We start from the raw sequence: 16667 nt of genomic DNA, 5'->3' as shown, positions 1-16667 counted from the left end.
TTCAGTTGGACAGACTGGATAGAGCGCAGCCGACACAGCGACGGTGTGAGTGGAGCAGAGAGAACCGAGGATGGGGGGCGGAGGCCAGCAGACGGAGTCAAGCGAGCCGGCCAAGGGTGACAGGGGTGGAGGGGGAGGAGGGCGAGGTGGCAGTGCAGTCTACACCTGGGAAGAGGTCCAGAGGCACTCCCACAGAGGCGACCAGTGGTTGGTCATCGACAGGAAGGTCTATAATATTACCCAGTGGGCGAAGAGACACCCGGGGGGCATCCGGGTCATCAGTCACTTTGCCGGAGAAGATGCCACGGTCAGTAGCCTAACTATGGAAGTTGTTGGTCAAATGTTCTCAAGCTATTCCAGGAAGACTGTTGCAAATATTATGTGTAGGTATGACATATTACACTAGTTGTTAGTGGATCGTACAATATGACTGTATGACATATTACACTAGTTGTTAGTGGATCGTACATTATGACTGTATGACATATTACACTAGTTGTTAGTGGATCGTACATTATGACTGTATGACATATTACACTAGTTGTTAGTGGATCGTACATTATGACTGTATGACATATTACACTAGTTTTAGTGGATCGTACATTATGACTGTATGACATATTACACTAGTTGTTAGTGGATCGTACATTATGACTGTATGACATATTACACTAGTTGTTAGTGGATCGTACATTATGACTGTATGACATATTACACTAGTTGTTAGTGGATCGTACATTATGACTGTATGACATATTACACTAGTTGTTAGTGGATCGTACATTATGACTGTATGACAATTACACTAGTTGTTAGTGGATCGTACATTGTGACTGTATGACATATTACACTAGTTGTAGTGGATCGTACATTATGACTGATGACATATTACACTAGTTGTTAGTGGATCGTACATTATGACTGTATGACATATTACACTAGTTGTTAGTGGATCGTACATTGTGACTGTATGACATATTACACTAGTTGTTAGTGGATCGTACATTATGACGTATGACATATTACACTAGTTGTTAGTGGATCGTACATTATGACTGTATGACATATTACACTAGTTGTTAGTGGATCGTACATTGTGACTGTATGACATATTACAACTAGTTGTTAGTGGATCGTACAATATGACTGTATGACATATTACACTAGTTGTTAGTGGATCGTACATTATGACTGTATGACATATTACACTAGTTGTTAGTGGATCGTACATATGACTGTATGACATATTACACTAGTTGTTAGTGGATCGTACATTATGACTGTAGACATATTACACTAGTTGTTAGTGGATCGTACATTGTGACTGTATGACATATTACACTAGTTGTTAGTGGATCGTACATTGTGACTGTATGACATATTACACTAGTTGTTAGTGGATCGTACATTGTGACTGTATGACATATTACACTAGTTGTTAGTGGATCGTACATTATGACTGTATGACATATTTACACTAGTTGTTAGTGGATCGTACATTGTGACTGTATTACGTATTACACTACACCTAATGTCACGATAATCTCTTAACCATGAATGAACATCATTCATTTTTACTTAGAGACATACACTGAGTGTACAAATCATTAGGAACACCTTCCTAATATTGAGTTATGTTATATTGAGTTTTGCCCTCAGAACAGCCTCAATCGTCCTGGGACTCTACAAGTGTCGCAGGCGTTCCACAGGGACGCTGGTCCATTCTGACTTCCTTTCTTCCCAGAGTCCAGTTGGCTGGATGTCCTTTTGGGTGATGGACCATTCTTGATACACACGGGAAACTGTTGAGCGTGGAAAAACCCAGCAGCGTTGCAGTTCTTGAAAATAAACCGGTGCGCCTGGAACCTACTACAATACCCCGTTCTAAAGCATTTCAATCTTTTGTCTCGCCCATTCACCCTCTGAAAAGGCACACGTACACAATCCATGTCTCAATTGTCTCAACGCTTAAAAAAAAAAAAAATCCTTCTTTAACCTGTCTCCTCCCCTTCATCAGGTGACATCAGTAAGAGAACATAGCTTTACCTGGATTCACCTGGTCAGTCTATATCATGGAAAGATTCCTAATTTTGTTTAGACTCACTACTTTTACTGAGAGGACATTGTATGTATTTTCTCTTAACAACATAGATGAATCTATGTCTCTGATTTCTAGGACGCATTTTCCGCATTCCATCCTGATCCTCATTTTGTCAGGAAGTTTCTGAAGCCGTTGCTGATTGGAAAGCTGGCAACGACAGAGCCCAGCCAGGACCATGGGAAAAATGTGAGGAGGATCTTTCCTCTCTCCCTCTACATAACATACATTGTTGTAGGCTACATAATGAAAACATAGAATGTGAAGCCTACAGCATCTCTCCCTCTACATAACATACATCGTTGTAGGCTACATAATAAAACATAGAATGTGAAGCCTACATCATCTCTCCTCTACATAACATACATCGTTGTAGGCTACCATAATGAACATAGAATGTGCAAGCCTACAGCATCTCTCCCTCTACATAACATACATCGTTGTAGGCTACATAATGAAACATAGAATGTGAAGCCTACAGCATCTCTCCTCTACATAACATACATCGTTGTAGGCTACATAATGAAACATAGAATGTGAAGCCTACATCATCTCTCCCTCTGACACCACGCCCACTCTAACAATACTGTAGGTTTAGGTAGGACCTGGGGACCAGTGTGAGGCCTGTCTTTTTATTTATTATTTTATTTTACCGTTATTTTACCAGGTAAGTTGACTGAGAACACGTTCTCATTTGCAGCAACGACCTGGGAATAGTTACAGGAGAGGAGGGGGATGAATGAGCCAATTATAAACTGGGATTATTAGGTGACCATGATGGTTTTGAGGGCCAGATGGGAATTTAGCCAGGACACCGGGGTTAACACCCCTACTCTTACGATAAGTGCCATGGGATCTTTAATGACCTCAGAGAGTCAGGACACCCGTTTAACGTCCCATCCGAAAGACGGCACCCTACACAGGGCAGTGTCCCCAATCACTGCCCTGGGCATTGGGATATTTTTTAGACCAGGGAAAGAGTGCCTCCTACTGGCCCTCCAACACCACTCCCTGGCTGATAGGGAATTCCATGCTTCTCAGACAGAATGCTGTGCAGAAGGTTACTTTCTATAATGTGTCAGAGTGTGGTAAGAGCACGTGTGATGTGGATAAAGATATTTAAAGACAGGATTTACCTCCTAGAGAAGTAGTGTGTTAGTCTTCAGTCATCTACTATAACTAGGGCACATTATACCAGTCTGTCTATGTGTCCAGATGCCCTATAACTAGATCACATTATACCAGCCTGTCTATGTGCCCAGATGCCCTATAACTAGATGCACACTGAGGACCAGTAAAATTCAATATACAGAGAGGAAGTCAGGGAATGGAATCAGAATCAGATGATGCTGTCTGAGCCAAGCCACACCTACGTGGTGAAATAGTGTGATTCTTCTGCAGGTTGATGGTTATTGGGATGAGTCTTGTCCTGGAGGCAGAACTGAGAGATTTCCACTTGATGGACCAGAATTTAAAATTTGCTATATTGTAAAAATTCATGAAAACAAACAGACATAATTTGTGACCCGTTTCAGGAAGCTTGGCGTTTGTCACACGTCACAGAAGAGTCATTGCAAGATCTTTTAAAAAAATTATTCAAAAATCCAGGTGAGTTYAGCTACATTTTCAGAAAGTATATTTTGTCAAAAAGTAATTTTCATTGCAAGTTAAAGCATACTGTTAGCTAGCTAGCGAACGTTAGCCTGCTGGCTTGCTAGCTAATGTTACGTGTAGTAATATTATTTGAATCAGAAACTCCTTTGCATTGCTAGTTATAGCCTAATATTAGCTAGCTAGCTAATATTGAACCTAGTTGGTTAGCTTTAGCTACCTGTAGATTCATTCTACAGTTTTGACAATGTTTGTATTGGTGGTAGTATGAGTTTTACCGGTTCATTGTTTAGCTGGCTAGCTAGCTAGCTACAAGCCTCAGATGATCACATGACCCATCAAGTTCGCCAGGTGTGTCTGGGGGGTGATTACGGCCATCTATTGCATTTCATGAACATGTGTACACGTCTAGACAATAGTGTCCCATCCACTTATCTAGATGTGTCTGGAGGGTTGGTCATAACATTACTTTCACATGACCCATCATTTTAGACAAGTGTGTCTGGGTAACCGTCATCTAATATTTATAAAATATTTTAATCTGGACACTTCCTGCTTTTGATATCGCTCCTATGCAAATATGCAAGTAACCATTTCACTGTACYGTTTACACCTGTATCCTATGTATGTGACAAATAAACTTAGATTGTAGTTGATATAGTGGGTGTTTACCAGAGACAGAAGTCAGAAGTCATGTGAATAACAACATGACCTGCACCAAAGTCAGATTAGGATGTAGGCCAAGGACTAGATAAAGTGTATTCCTACCTGGAGTTTTTCCTTATTTTAGGCTACTACTTTCCCCACTTTTAGTCTTGAAATCTTTGGTTGTTTACAATGCTACTCACTCTGTTTAGCACATGGCCTCACGTGTGAATCCTTAAAGAGATGGGTTGGGGCTAAAGCTTAAGAGGGTGTGAACGATGCTGAATGGGGTGTAGAAAGTTTATCAACTTTCAAAGCAAAATTACTTTCCCATTCTTCTTCAACTGTAGTGTATGATATACAATTTTCTAGCTCCAAGTCTCTACTTTTATCCAATGTAAAAAACAATTTTAAAAAAATCAAATGTTGCTACATATTTCATTTATTTATTTAACCTTTATTTAACTAGGCAAGTCAGCTAAGAACAAATTCTTATTTACAATGACGGCCTACCAGAAGGCAAAAGGCCTCCTGCGGGGACGGGGGCTGGGATTAAAAATAAAAATACATAAAATAAAAGTATAGGACAAAACACACATCACGACAAGAGAGACAACACAACACTACATAAAGAGAGACAACACAACACTACATAGAGACAACACAACACTACATAAAGAGAGACAACACAACACTACATAAAGAGAGACCTCAGACAACAATCCAGGTGGTGGGTCATATTTAGGGTTAGGCATTATTAAGGTAGGCAGTGTGGTTAAGATTAGGTTTAAAATCTAATTGTATGACTTTGTGGCTGTGCCAGCTAGTGACCTTTCTGCCTCCAGAACAAGATTCATGACGAAAAACGCTAACCTGCGATTCTTCTGCCAGAGGGAAGGGTTTTCCAGACAGCGTTGTACAACAAAATATGTTGTTCAATTCATTTGCTGAAAATATCGAATGACGAATACCTGTAGAGGCGCAAGAATGTTAGCCAGTCTAAGTCCTGTAATTCTGTGGAGTTCCTATTCTAACAACATCGAAACCATTAAATATGTTGCTCAACATATCTACGAATACCTGTAGCATTCTGTATGGAGTTCCGATTGTAATCTGTTGAGCATCGATGCAATTCACCACGATGTTTATTTTTAACACTATATTAGAATAGAGACAAAGAGCATTGAAATGTTCTCATCAATAAATAATAAAGAATACGGAGATGCGCCATTGTGTGGGCATGGACTCCTCTTCCGTTCCGCATATGTTTCCCGAGTTTTATATGACACACAGTGAAAACCTTTATGACTGTTTCATATTAATGTTACTATAATGACAGACATTATAACAATCGAATAGTCCGTTGTCGTGTCAGCCATTACAGAATTTCCCAGGTAACATGACATTACATTAAAGTAGGCTATACTGTTATCAACAATATAACGCAATTATACAATGATGATGTGTATATAGAATGAATAGAATAGCTGCACTCACCAACATTTACAGATGTGCAATCCTCTCTCTCTTCCTAGCTCCTCTTATTCATAAAAATACATTCGGTTCTTTCTGATCATTTATCCAATCAAATCATCAGTAGGCTACTAATATGGAGAATACAAAATATTCAAAATTCAACTATAGAATTTACACGTCGTATAATGAAAACGTGGGGCAAGTAATGAGTTGTGTCGAGTTAAAAAAAAGAATAACATAACACCTCGAATGTCATAATCACAATGTATGTATTAAGCAATGGCAATGATTATGAAAGCGCATAACGCGATCGAGTTATATGGGGCTTCTATTCGTCGTCATTAGTGTTTCCATGTTGTGATGTTCCCCTTCTTTTCGAGAGATGAGAGAGAGAGAGAGAGAGATGGAAGAGAGAGAGAGAGATGGAAGAGAGAGAGAGAGAGAGAGGGAGAGGGGGAGAGAGCACCGTCACACAGGTAGGAGGAGCAGGTTTCTGTCTATAATAAGCTCCGCCTCTACACCTCCAACCACAAATTCGACACTTGACGTTGAATTGTGTCAAAGTAACCAGGGAACAGTAGCTGTCTTTGACCCAAAACCGTAAATTCTCTGTTCAACACAAAATATTTGGCGGCATTATCAGKGTCGTCACTAGTTWCCACAGCAACAAAGTAATAAACCCCGCCTATTTCTACAGTTTTATCTTCTTAAAATCAGATTTTTAACCTAATCACACCGCTAACCTTTTTCCTAACCGTAACCTTAAATGAAGACCAAAAATCWAATTTTGGTTTTCATTCATTTTTATGATGTAACCCATTTTTACTTTGTGGCTGTGTTRGGCTATTTAGTGACACCCATTATCAACAGGTGACAGGTGTCATAATCATTCCGTTTCGAAGGGAGTCATTTGTCTTTTTTTTGTCAAATAATAAAACATTTAGATTTAATGGCGTAGTCGCTAAATTTTTTGGGGGGTGAAAATGACTGCAATAAAATCAAATCAAATTGTATTGCTCACATACATATGTTTAGCAGACGTTATTGCGGGTGTAGCGAAATGCTAGCACAATACTGTTTTAGCTATCACTCTGATATTGGTAAACTTGCACTCCTACCATTGAACAGTAGACAATCAAGGTGAACTCCAGATTGTTAATACCAATATTGTGTTTTTGTTTTTTTTTTAAACCTTTTATTTAACTAGGCAATTCAGGTAAGAACAAATTCTTATTTACAATGACGGTCTACCCAGCCCAACCCGGAGATCTCTTCCATGTTTTTGGTTAAAGGTGATGATATATAGTCACTACCGAGCTGCTTCCTGTCAACTGTCGGACATCTTGTTTCCTAGTCTCCAGCTCTTATTATACCTCAGTGGAAGCAACTGACTTCGGCATTCACACTATGTGAAGTTAGCCATAATCAGGATTAGAACAATAGTGGAGTTTGCGGTTTGCCTTCAAAATAAAAGTCCCCCATTTGAAAGTGATGCAAACGGATTAAAATAATGGAAACATGCAATATTTGGACTAGATAATGCTAAACAAGTTCGGAATGTCGTTATATAAATGAAACAAAAGACAATAATGAGTTAATTTGAGCAAAACATTTTAAAACTGTTGAAATCGCACCGTGGATGTATCTCATCAATCTACACAATATTCCATAATGACAAAGCAAAAACAGGTTTTAGAAATTTTTGAAGAGGCGACTCAGGATGCTGGCCTTCTAGGCAGAGTTCTTCTGTCAGTGTCTGTGTTCTGTGGCCATCTTAACTTTTTTTATTAGCCAGTCTGAGATATGGCTTTTTCTTTGAAACTCTGCCTAGAAGGCCAGCATCCCGGAGTCGCCTCTTCGCTGTTGACGTTGAGATTGGTGTTTTGGTGGTACTATTTAATGAAGCTGCCAGTTGAGGACTTGTGAGGCGTCTGTTTTTAAAACTAGACACTCTAATGTACTTGTCCTCTTGCTCAGTTGTCACCGGGGCCTCCACTCCTCTTTCTATCTCTGGTTAGAGCCAGTTGCTGTTCTGTGAAGGGAGTAGTACACAGCGTTGTACATGACCTTCAGTATCTTGGCAATTTCTCACATGGAAGCCTTCATTTCACGAACAAGAATAGACTGACGAGTTTCGGAAGAAAGTTCTTTCGTTTCTGGACATTTTGAGCCTGTAATAGACCCACAAATGCTGATGCTGCATACTCAACTAGTCTAAGAGGACGTTTTATTTGTCTTTAATCAGACAACAGTTTTCAGCTGTGCTAACATAATTGCAAAAGGGTTTTCTAATGATCAATTAGCCTTTTAAAATGATAAACTTGGATTAACTAACACAACATGCCATTGGAAACAGGAGTGATGGTTGCTGATAATGGGCTCTGTAGCTATGTACGCCTATGTAGATATTCCATAAAAATAATCAATTCCAGCTACAATAGTCATTTACAACATTAACAATGTCTACACTGTATTTTTGATCAATTTGATGTTATTTTAATGGACATTTTGTTTTGCTTTTCTTTAAAAACAAGGACATTTCTAAGTGACGCCAAACTTTTGAAAGGTAGTGTAGTGACTTTGAAATATGTTTATAATTCCAGTTACAGTACATGATTGAAGCCAACCTCTTAAGGATCGGCACTTTTTTAACCAATTTTCTCCTAAAATTACATACCCAAATCTAAATGCCTGTAGCTCAGGACTGAAAAAAGGATATGCTTGATACCATTTGAAAGGAAACACTTTGACATTTGTGTAAATGTGAAATTAATGTAGGAGAATATAACACATTAGAGCTGGTAAAAGATAATACAATGAAAAAAACATGCGTTTGAAATGCAAGAGAAGGCCACAATGTATTTTTTCAGTTTAGGGGCAATTTAGATGTTTGGCCACTAGATGGCAGCAGTGTATGTGCAAAGTTTTAGACTGATTCAATGAAGCATTGCATTTCTGTTCAAAGTGTTGTATCAAGTCTGCCCAAATGTGCCTAATTGGTCAATGTATACATTTTCAAGTACAAAACTGTGCACTCTCCTCAAACAATAGCATGGTAAGTTTTCACTGTAATAGCTACTGTAAATTGGACAGTGCAGTTAGATTAACAACAATTTAAGTTTTCTGCCCATATAAGACATGTCAATGTCCTGGGACATTTTTTTGTTACTTACAACCTCATGCTAATCACATTAGCGCACGTTAGCTCAACCTGTGGGGGACACCGAACCCATAGAGCTTTAAAAAATTGCTCTAATTGAAGTTAGGCTATTTGACTGAAGCTTGAACTTTAAATGAACTGTGTTCATACTTCTTGTGAAATGATTYACACTGGAGAGATGCATTTTGATAATGAAATAGTAATTGTTTAAAAAAAACATTTGTCATGGTATTTCTTTTCAGGTAGAAATACAATAGATTGATATACTGTAAATCACTGTACACTGTCCCCTGTACATTGAGGCTTAGACAAATGACAACAGAGGGTAACACAAATGTATAAATGCTTTCAATAAACAACTCAAAGACAATTCTTCATTCGTGCCCAGAATAGTGGAGGTGGGTAAGATAAGACAAGATAAGTGTTCTTTAAAACAGTGGCCCTTGGAAAGTTCACTGAAACGTCATSTTATTGTATTCAAGTTCTCCGACACGATTTCAAATCTGTTTGCTAAACGCTCTGCTGAAATGCAAATTGTTTATGGATTTTCAATTAGATTTATTAGACCCAAATGGAATCCTTTTGTCCCTACCAGRCAGTTACAATAACAATACTTAAACGGAGCAAGGAGGGCACTTATCGAAAGCGTACTCCGTTTGTACATATTTTGAAGCATCGATGCTTCAATGGAAAGTAKRCAMAGAAATATGACGCMACMAYGTAAATATTACTAACATTTTATTTAAATCAATGGCGGACATTAWTTAARCTGAAGCGAGAGAAAATACACTCAGACWTCGGAAATGACATGTTGCCCTGTTATGCTATCTGATTAGCTACATTACTACGATTCACATGTAGCTAGCTGATAGTTATGAAGTAAAACATTTGCTTTGTGTATCTTGATTMATCTCTATTGGCCTGGCCCAGAAGAAGGAAGGGTCAGTCCATACTAAATCAATAGGGCTAACTGGCTAGCTTGCTAGCCATGAAGAATTGCTAACCAACGAAGAAATKACATCTACCTTGCATAACATTCGTTGTAGGTAATTTTTGCCTGTTTAGCTAGCTAGCTAGCTGGCTAGCTAGATTACGATTCACATATAGCTAGCTGATAATTATGAAGTAAAACGTTTGCTTAGTGTATATTTATTTGGTCTCTATTGTTGCCATTGTCCTGTCTGGAGGAAGGGTCAGTGAATGGGGAGGTGCAGCGTGAGGTAATACAGCAGTAATGTTTTATGTTTTCTCCACACTCTCGTCCTCACAAGAACATACTCGGAGAATACACTTGAGAGCATGAGAGTGTGGAGCACGGTAGAATGCATATTGAGAAACACCCCCTGTCTTGTGGAAGACTATGTACTGACAAAAGAAACTAAGCATCTGTCATTTTAAATAAGTAGATTCAAATCCATCTGGGCCTTTCACATGCTCTCTAACACAGAAGTAAACAAAATACGTTGTTTTGCTGTAGATATAATGACGTTACACAGATGTAGAATCAGTTCATATCCACAAAAGGCTTATTTTAGCCACACATATCTGTCTTCAGGACAGTTCATAGAAGTTTATAATCCAGATTGATGCTAGGCCTCTTTGTATTTGAGGTCAGGGAGTAGTGAAGGAGAGAGCGGTGAGGAGGGAAGGGAACCTGCTCACTGATTGGCTGTAGCGACAAGTGTCCCTCCCAAAAATCTATCAATATTCCAACTGACATGTCAAATTTTCTAAAGATTCTTAAATCTACCCAGTAACATGCCAAGGCGACACAGACCCTGTCCTGTGKAAGACTATGTCCTGACAAAAAAAGCATTTGACATTAAAATATATATATTTTTAAATGACTTAATTGATTGTAAAATACAAAAGATTTGAATTGAAATGGGATATTATGATGTCAAGTTAAACACAATTATATGCATTTCGTCTGGATAATAGTGATAAAATGTTCATTATTTGGACCATTTTTTTTTTTATATACATATTGTATATACCKTATATGTATATACATACATTGAGTGATAAATAGGTGATAAACTCAACAAGGTTTGGTTGGTTAGCTGTCAACAGTGATCAAATTATTCTGTTTTGGATTCATCAGTCAGTTGCCATTATTGTGTAAATGTTGTTAACAAAGCTACAATCCACACCTCTTATCTCCCTCCTTATGCTCAAATGGCAAATTCTAGCCAATCACAAAAATTCCTGAACCAGACACTGTGGTCCAATTGGAAAAATCGATACCGTTCTCTGCCAGCCAATTAGAAACTCTCCCTGCAGTACACATGTTTGTCCTTCAAGGGGAGCCAAAAAGCACAGGGGAAACAAACACCTGTCATAGCATTCATTCTATCTTAGTGAGGTTCACTGAGACACTTTTGCCAGGTGAATATATAGGCCAGGCCTAGGCTGTCATTTAAAGGAAAACAAAGTGAGAACCACCTTTTAGGTCCTCACTTCCAAAAATAAACAGACAGACGGACAGACAGACAGACGGACGGACGGACGGACGGACGCACCAAGTCTGGAACCAACAAGACCCTGAACAGCTTCGACCCCTAAGCCAAGACGGCTAAATAGTTAGTTAGTCTTAGTTAACTATCTGCACTGACATTTTTTTAACAATTTTTTTTGACTCATCACATACGCTGCTGCTAATGTTTACTATCGACCCCTTGACTTTTCCCACATTTTATTTCTGTCTCTTATACACATCTAGATGTGTATAAGAGACCATCACATACGCTGCTGCTAATGTTTACTATCGACCCCTTGACTTTTCCCACATTTTGTTACGTTACAGCCTTATTCTAAAAAGGATTCAATTCACCCCCCCCCCCCCCCCCTATCAATTTACAAACAATACCCAAAAATTACAAATCAATAACAGGTTCTTAAGATATTTTTTTTTAAATGTATTAAAATAAAAACTGAAATATCACATTCACATAAGTATTCAGACTTTACTCAGTACTTTGTTGAAGCACCTTTGGCAGTAATTACAGCCTCAAGTCTTCTTAGGTACAAGCTTGGCACACCTGWATTTGGGGAGTTTCTCCCATTCTTCTCTGCAGATCCTCTCAAGATCTGTCAGGTTGGATGGGGAGCATCGCTGCACAGCTATTTTCAGGTCTCTCCAGAGATGTTTGATCGCATTCAAGTCTGGGCTTTGGCTGGGCCACTAAAGGACGTGCCGCTTCGCATTCAGGCCAAAGAGTTCAATCTTGTTTCTCATGGTCGGAGAGTCTTTAGGTGCCTTTTGGCAAACTCCAAGCGGACTGTCATGTGCCTTTTACTGAGGAGTGTCTTCCATCTGGCTATTCTACCATCGGGTTCTTGGTCACCTCCCTGACCAAGGCCCTTGCCACCCGATTGCTCAGTTTGGCCGGGCAGCCAGCTCTCGGAAGAGTCTTGGTGGTTCCAAAGTTCTTTCATTTAAGAATGATGGAGGCCATTGTGTTCTTGGGGACCTTCAATGCTGCAGAAAATGTTTTGGTACCCTTCCCCAGATCTGTGCCTCAACACAATCCTTTCTTGGAGCTCTACGGACAATTCCTACAATTCCTCATGGCTTGGTTTTTGTGGGACCTTATATAGACAGGTGTGTGCGTTTCCAAATCTCATGCAATCATTTGAATTTACGACAGGTGGACTCCAAACAAGTTATAGAAACATCTCAAGGATGATCAATGGAAACAGGATGCACCTGTGCTCAATTTAAGTCTCACAGCAAAGGGACTGAATACTTATGTAAAAAAGTAACTTGTGTATTTTATTTTTAATACATTTTAGAATAAGGCTGTAACGTAGTAAAATGTGAAAAAAGTCAAGGGGTCTGAATACTTTCCGAAAGCGCTGTAAATGTCAGTACATACACGCAACAAGTAGGTCACGTGGGGAAGATGTGTTGTGCGTGCAAGGTGTTTTAAAACCAGGTTCACTTGTGCTATATAAGGTGGAAGGGAGTTCCATGCACTCATGGCTCTGTATAATACAGTACGTTTCCTTGAATTTGTGCTGGACCAGGGGACTGTGAAAAGACCCCTGATGGCATGTCTGGTGGGGTAAGTGTGTGTGTCAGTGTTGTGTGTAAATTGTCTATGCAAACAATTAGGAATTTCCAACACATTAACTTAGAGAGCAAAGAAAGCAAGATACAAAAATATATACAGTACATTCACCAGTCCGTTAATCAGTTGGTGTGTGGAAGTGTGTGTGTGCTGTGGGGTTGAAGCTACGAACCCACAGGCTTGGCTCTSTCATCCGTTCCAGGATTTTGGGAGGGAGGGTGAACAATGAGCCTGTCATAGCAGATGTAAGCAATGTTCCCACGCGATCTGGCAGCTTCCATGGCTGGGATAAGTTCTTTCCTCTTCTGGCGCACAGCTTCAGGATAGTCCTTGTTGAGGAAGATATACGTTCCTCTCAAGTTCTTGGCTCTTTCCAGAACAGCTACCTTGTCCATGAACCTCAGGAACTTGACCACTATCTGCCTGGGCCTGTCATCTGGGCCGGTGGTGGGTTTTCCAGTCATGTGGGCGCGCTCCACCTCAATCTTTCCTGTGGTTCATCTTCAGTTTCCCTGAGATAATTTCTCTCACTTTGTCCTCAGACTCCGTCAAGGTTTCATATGGAGATTCTGCAATTCCGTCCACACCCATGTTGTTCCGCCTTGATTGTCCCTCGAGATAGTCTGATTTCTCCGTTGTTCCAGGGTCAGCTCCATTGTTATCATGGATTCACACACAGAATTGATGTTATCCCTCAATGACTTAWAGATTGCTGTCATCTTACCAGTCTCCTGTTTAAACTCATCGAGCTGACCCTGGGAGAACTGCAAAGTGTTCTTCAGGYCCTGGACCTCTCTWKTGAGGTCGTCAATTCTTCAGTATTTGGACAAAATACTTGAAGCTATTTTCTTGTTCTTGTAACAACTGCTTATAGAACTCTTTATGTTTGTTTTAAAGATCCTTCAACTGTAATATAGAGACAGTACTGTCCTCAATGGTACTCCCGTCAGCTGGGTAACAACAGTAKGTTTGTCATGGTAACAACAGTAGGTTATGCTGTTACTCCTCACAGYTCCAGACAGGGCAGGTCGCTGGGAATATTGAAAACAACATCAACAAACAGCAGGGATCTAGACAGCCACAAACCCGGGACAATCCGCGGTCTCATCCACAATGGCTAACTGAGTCACGGACTGCGTTCAAACTCTCAAGAAAACMCTGCTAGCTTGATAGGCAGCTAGCTAGCAGCTAGGCTAGGTCCTACGACAAACAGCTCATCAGACCCGGCATTGGTCGGTAGGATCACTGGACAGATAGTAGCGGTCCCAGCAACTGATGCCAACCGCATCGGTAGGTAGCTAGTAACCAAACTTTCGGTTCCCTGAACGGGTCCAACCCCTGGTCTTAAGTTTTTGTTAGGTATCAGAACAATAAAGCCTATGCAAATGCCTGTTTTGCAAACCACATGGATAGACTTTAACAAAAGTGCATTCTGAGATGACACTGTATAGCCTAGGCTACTATTCTACTTTGGGGGGTTAGGAGGAGGGTGTCAATTTTATTTTGCCTCACCTAGAGCAGAATTTGTACAGGATTGGGGCCTGCCTCAGACCTGGAGGAAAGCGACAGTCTTTCCGCTACCCAAGAACGTTAAAGCCTCCTTTTCTGGTTCTAACAGCAGACCAATAMGTCTACTGCCGGCTCTTAGCAAACTTTTGKAAAGAATTGTGTTTGACCAAATACAATGTTATTTCTCTATGAAGAAATKAACAACMRACTTTCAGCATGCCTRTAGAGAAGSGTATTCTAWATGTACTGCACTGACACAAATGACTGATGATTGGTTGAAGGAAATTGATGTTGAAGATGGTAGAAGCTGTACTCTTGGATTTCAGTGCAGCCTTTTGATATCATTGACCATAACCTGTTAGCGGGAAAACGTGTGTGTTATTGTTGTACACCCTCTGCCGTATCATGGATCTAAAGCTATCTATCTAATAGAACACAGAGGGTTTTCTTCAATGGAAGCYTCTCTAATGTAATACATGTAAAGTGTGGAATTCCACAAGGAAGCTGTCTTGGCTCTTTATTGTTTTCTGTTTTTAATAATGATTTACCATTAGCTTCTAAACAAAGCCTGTGTGTCTATCTAGGCCGATGATTCAACCCTTTACTTATCAGCGGCCACAGATAGTGAAATCACGTTCCAGAATGGTGGCCAGCAATAAACTAGTGCTGCATATATCTAAGACTAAGAGCATAGTATTTGGTACAAATCCTTCCTTAAACTCTAGACCTAAGCTGGTACTGGTTATGAAAAATGTGGCTATAGAACAAGTTGAGGAAACTAAACATCTTGCTGTCAACTTAGAGTGTAAATTGTCATGGTCATGGCATTTCGATTCAATTGTTTTCTAGATGGGGGAGAGGCCTGTCTGTGATAAGGAGATGCTCAGTATTCACCACAACTGACCAAACAAGTCCTACAGCCTGTAGGACTTGTTTGGTCAGTTGTGGTGAATACTGAGCATCTCCTTAAGCTGTATCCTATCTTGACTACTGCCCAGTAATATGGTCAGAAAGACATAATAAAGCCATAGCTGAGCCAGAACAGAACAGCACGTCTTGCCCTACAATGTCCCTAGATAGCTAATGTAAACAAAAGGCATGTTGACCTTTCCTGGCTCAGAGTAGAGGAGATTTTGTCTGCATCACTTCTTGTTTTGTTTTTTTGTCGTCGAAATTTCTTAAAAACTGTAAACTGTCTATWCATCAACCAACATACAGCTCTGACATACATTCGTATTCAAACTAAAGGTTTCTTCATAGTCCCTAAAGCCAAAATGAATTCAAGGCAACACACAGTAATATGTAGTCACGATAGCATTGAACTCCCTGCCATCTCAAATCACTCAAACAAGCAGCAACATTAGCTTTAAAAAAAAAACTAATCAAACAGCACAGCACATCACAGCACAATGCCTTTGACCTAWATAGCTGTAGCATCTCCCGCCCTCCCTCACATCAGGTGTTTGGGTTAAAGTTCAAGATAAGATGTGCCCTTGGCAACAGGATATATCAAGGGGCCTGCTCAGAGAAAGCATTCGTAAGCAAAACCTCCGTAGAGTAAGAAGGTATCGCTCCATATGACATGGTAGTCTGGTCATCTTACTTGATGTTAGTCATTAGAGCAACGTTTTATTGAAGTGTATGAAATGATGTTCTTATCTTGTATGTGACTGGTGGTGCTGCTGGGAATGAAAATGGAAAAAAAAACACAACTCCATCAGAAAACTGGAGGAAACTCCACATCAAGGGATTAACACATTACACTATACCTTAGCTAACCCTTTACGGTCTGTAGACTGTAACACATTACACTATACCTTAGCTAACCCTTTACGGTCTGTAGACTTTAACACATTACACTATACCTTAGTAACCCTTACGGTCTGTAGACTTTAAACACATTACACTATACCTTAGCTAACCTTTACGGTCTGTAGACTGTAACACATTACACTATACCTTAGTAAACCTTTACGGTCTGTAGACTTTAACACATTACACATTGTGTCCGTCTATCAATCCCATGCCATAATTCTATGCATCAATTCTCGCGTTGTTAACCAGAGTGTTGTTGTTAAAGGGCTCCCCGCATTTG

General features: G+C 39.9%; 1 protein-coding gene and 1 long non-coding RNA gene across 2 annotated transcripts in view; one reads left to right on the top strand and one right to left on the bottom strand.

The window, feature by feature from the left end:
* The first annotated feature begins 6 nt into the window (after positions 1 to 6).
* LOC112078581 (fatty acid desaturase 2) overlaps positions 7 to 16667 on the top strand; it is a 24290-nt gene continuing 7629 nt past the window's right edge. Inside the window, exon 1 of the mRNA XM_024144773.2 lies at positions 7 to 307. Within this exon, the coding sequence (XP_024000541.1) occupies positions 71 to 307 (237 nt within the window). The 5' untranslated portion in view covers positions 7 to 70. The remainder of the gene's footprint in view (positions 308 to 16667) is intronic.
* On the bottom strand, positions 3381 to 6217 carry LOC139026805 (uncharacterized). Its single transcript, XR_011478741.1, has 3 exons — positions 5852 to 6217; positions 5228 to 5325; positions 3381 to 3539 (listed from the first exon to the last, which is right to left on the bottom strand). It is a non-coding gene; the product is annotated as an uncharacterized lncRNA (long non-coding RNA).

This window comes from Salvelinus sp. IW2-2015, unplaced genomic scaffold (assembly GCF_002910315.2).
Source record: "Salvelinus sp. IW2-2015 unplaced genomic scaffold, ASM291031v2 Un_scaffold5895, whole genome shotgun sequence".
NCBI lineage: Eukaryota > Metazoa > Chordata > Actinopteri > Salmoniformes > Salmonidae > Salvelinus > Salvelinus sp. IW2-2015.
The sequence above is the reverse complement of the archived record's forward strand: the minus strand, read 5'-3'. Positions and strand labels throughout refer to the sequence as shown.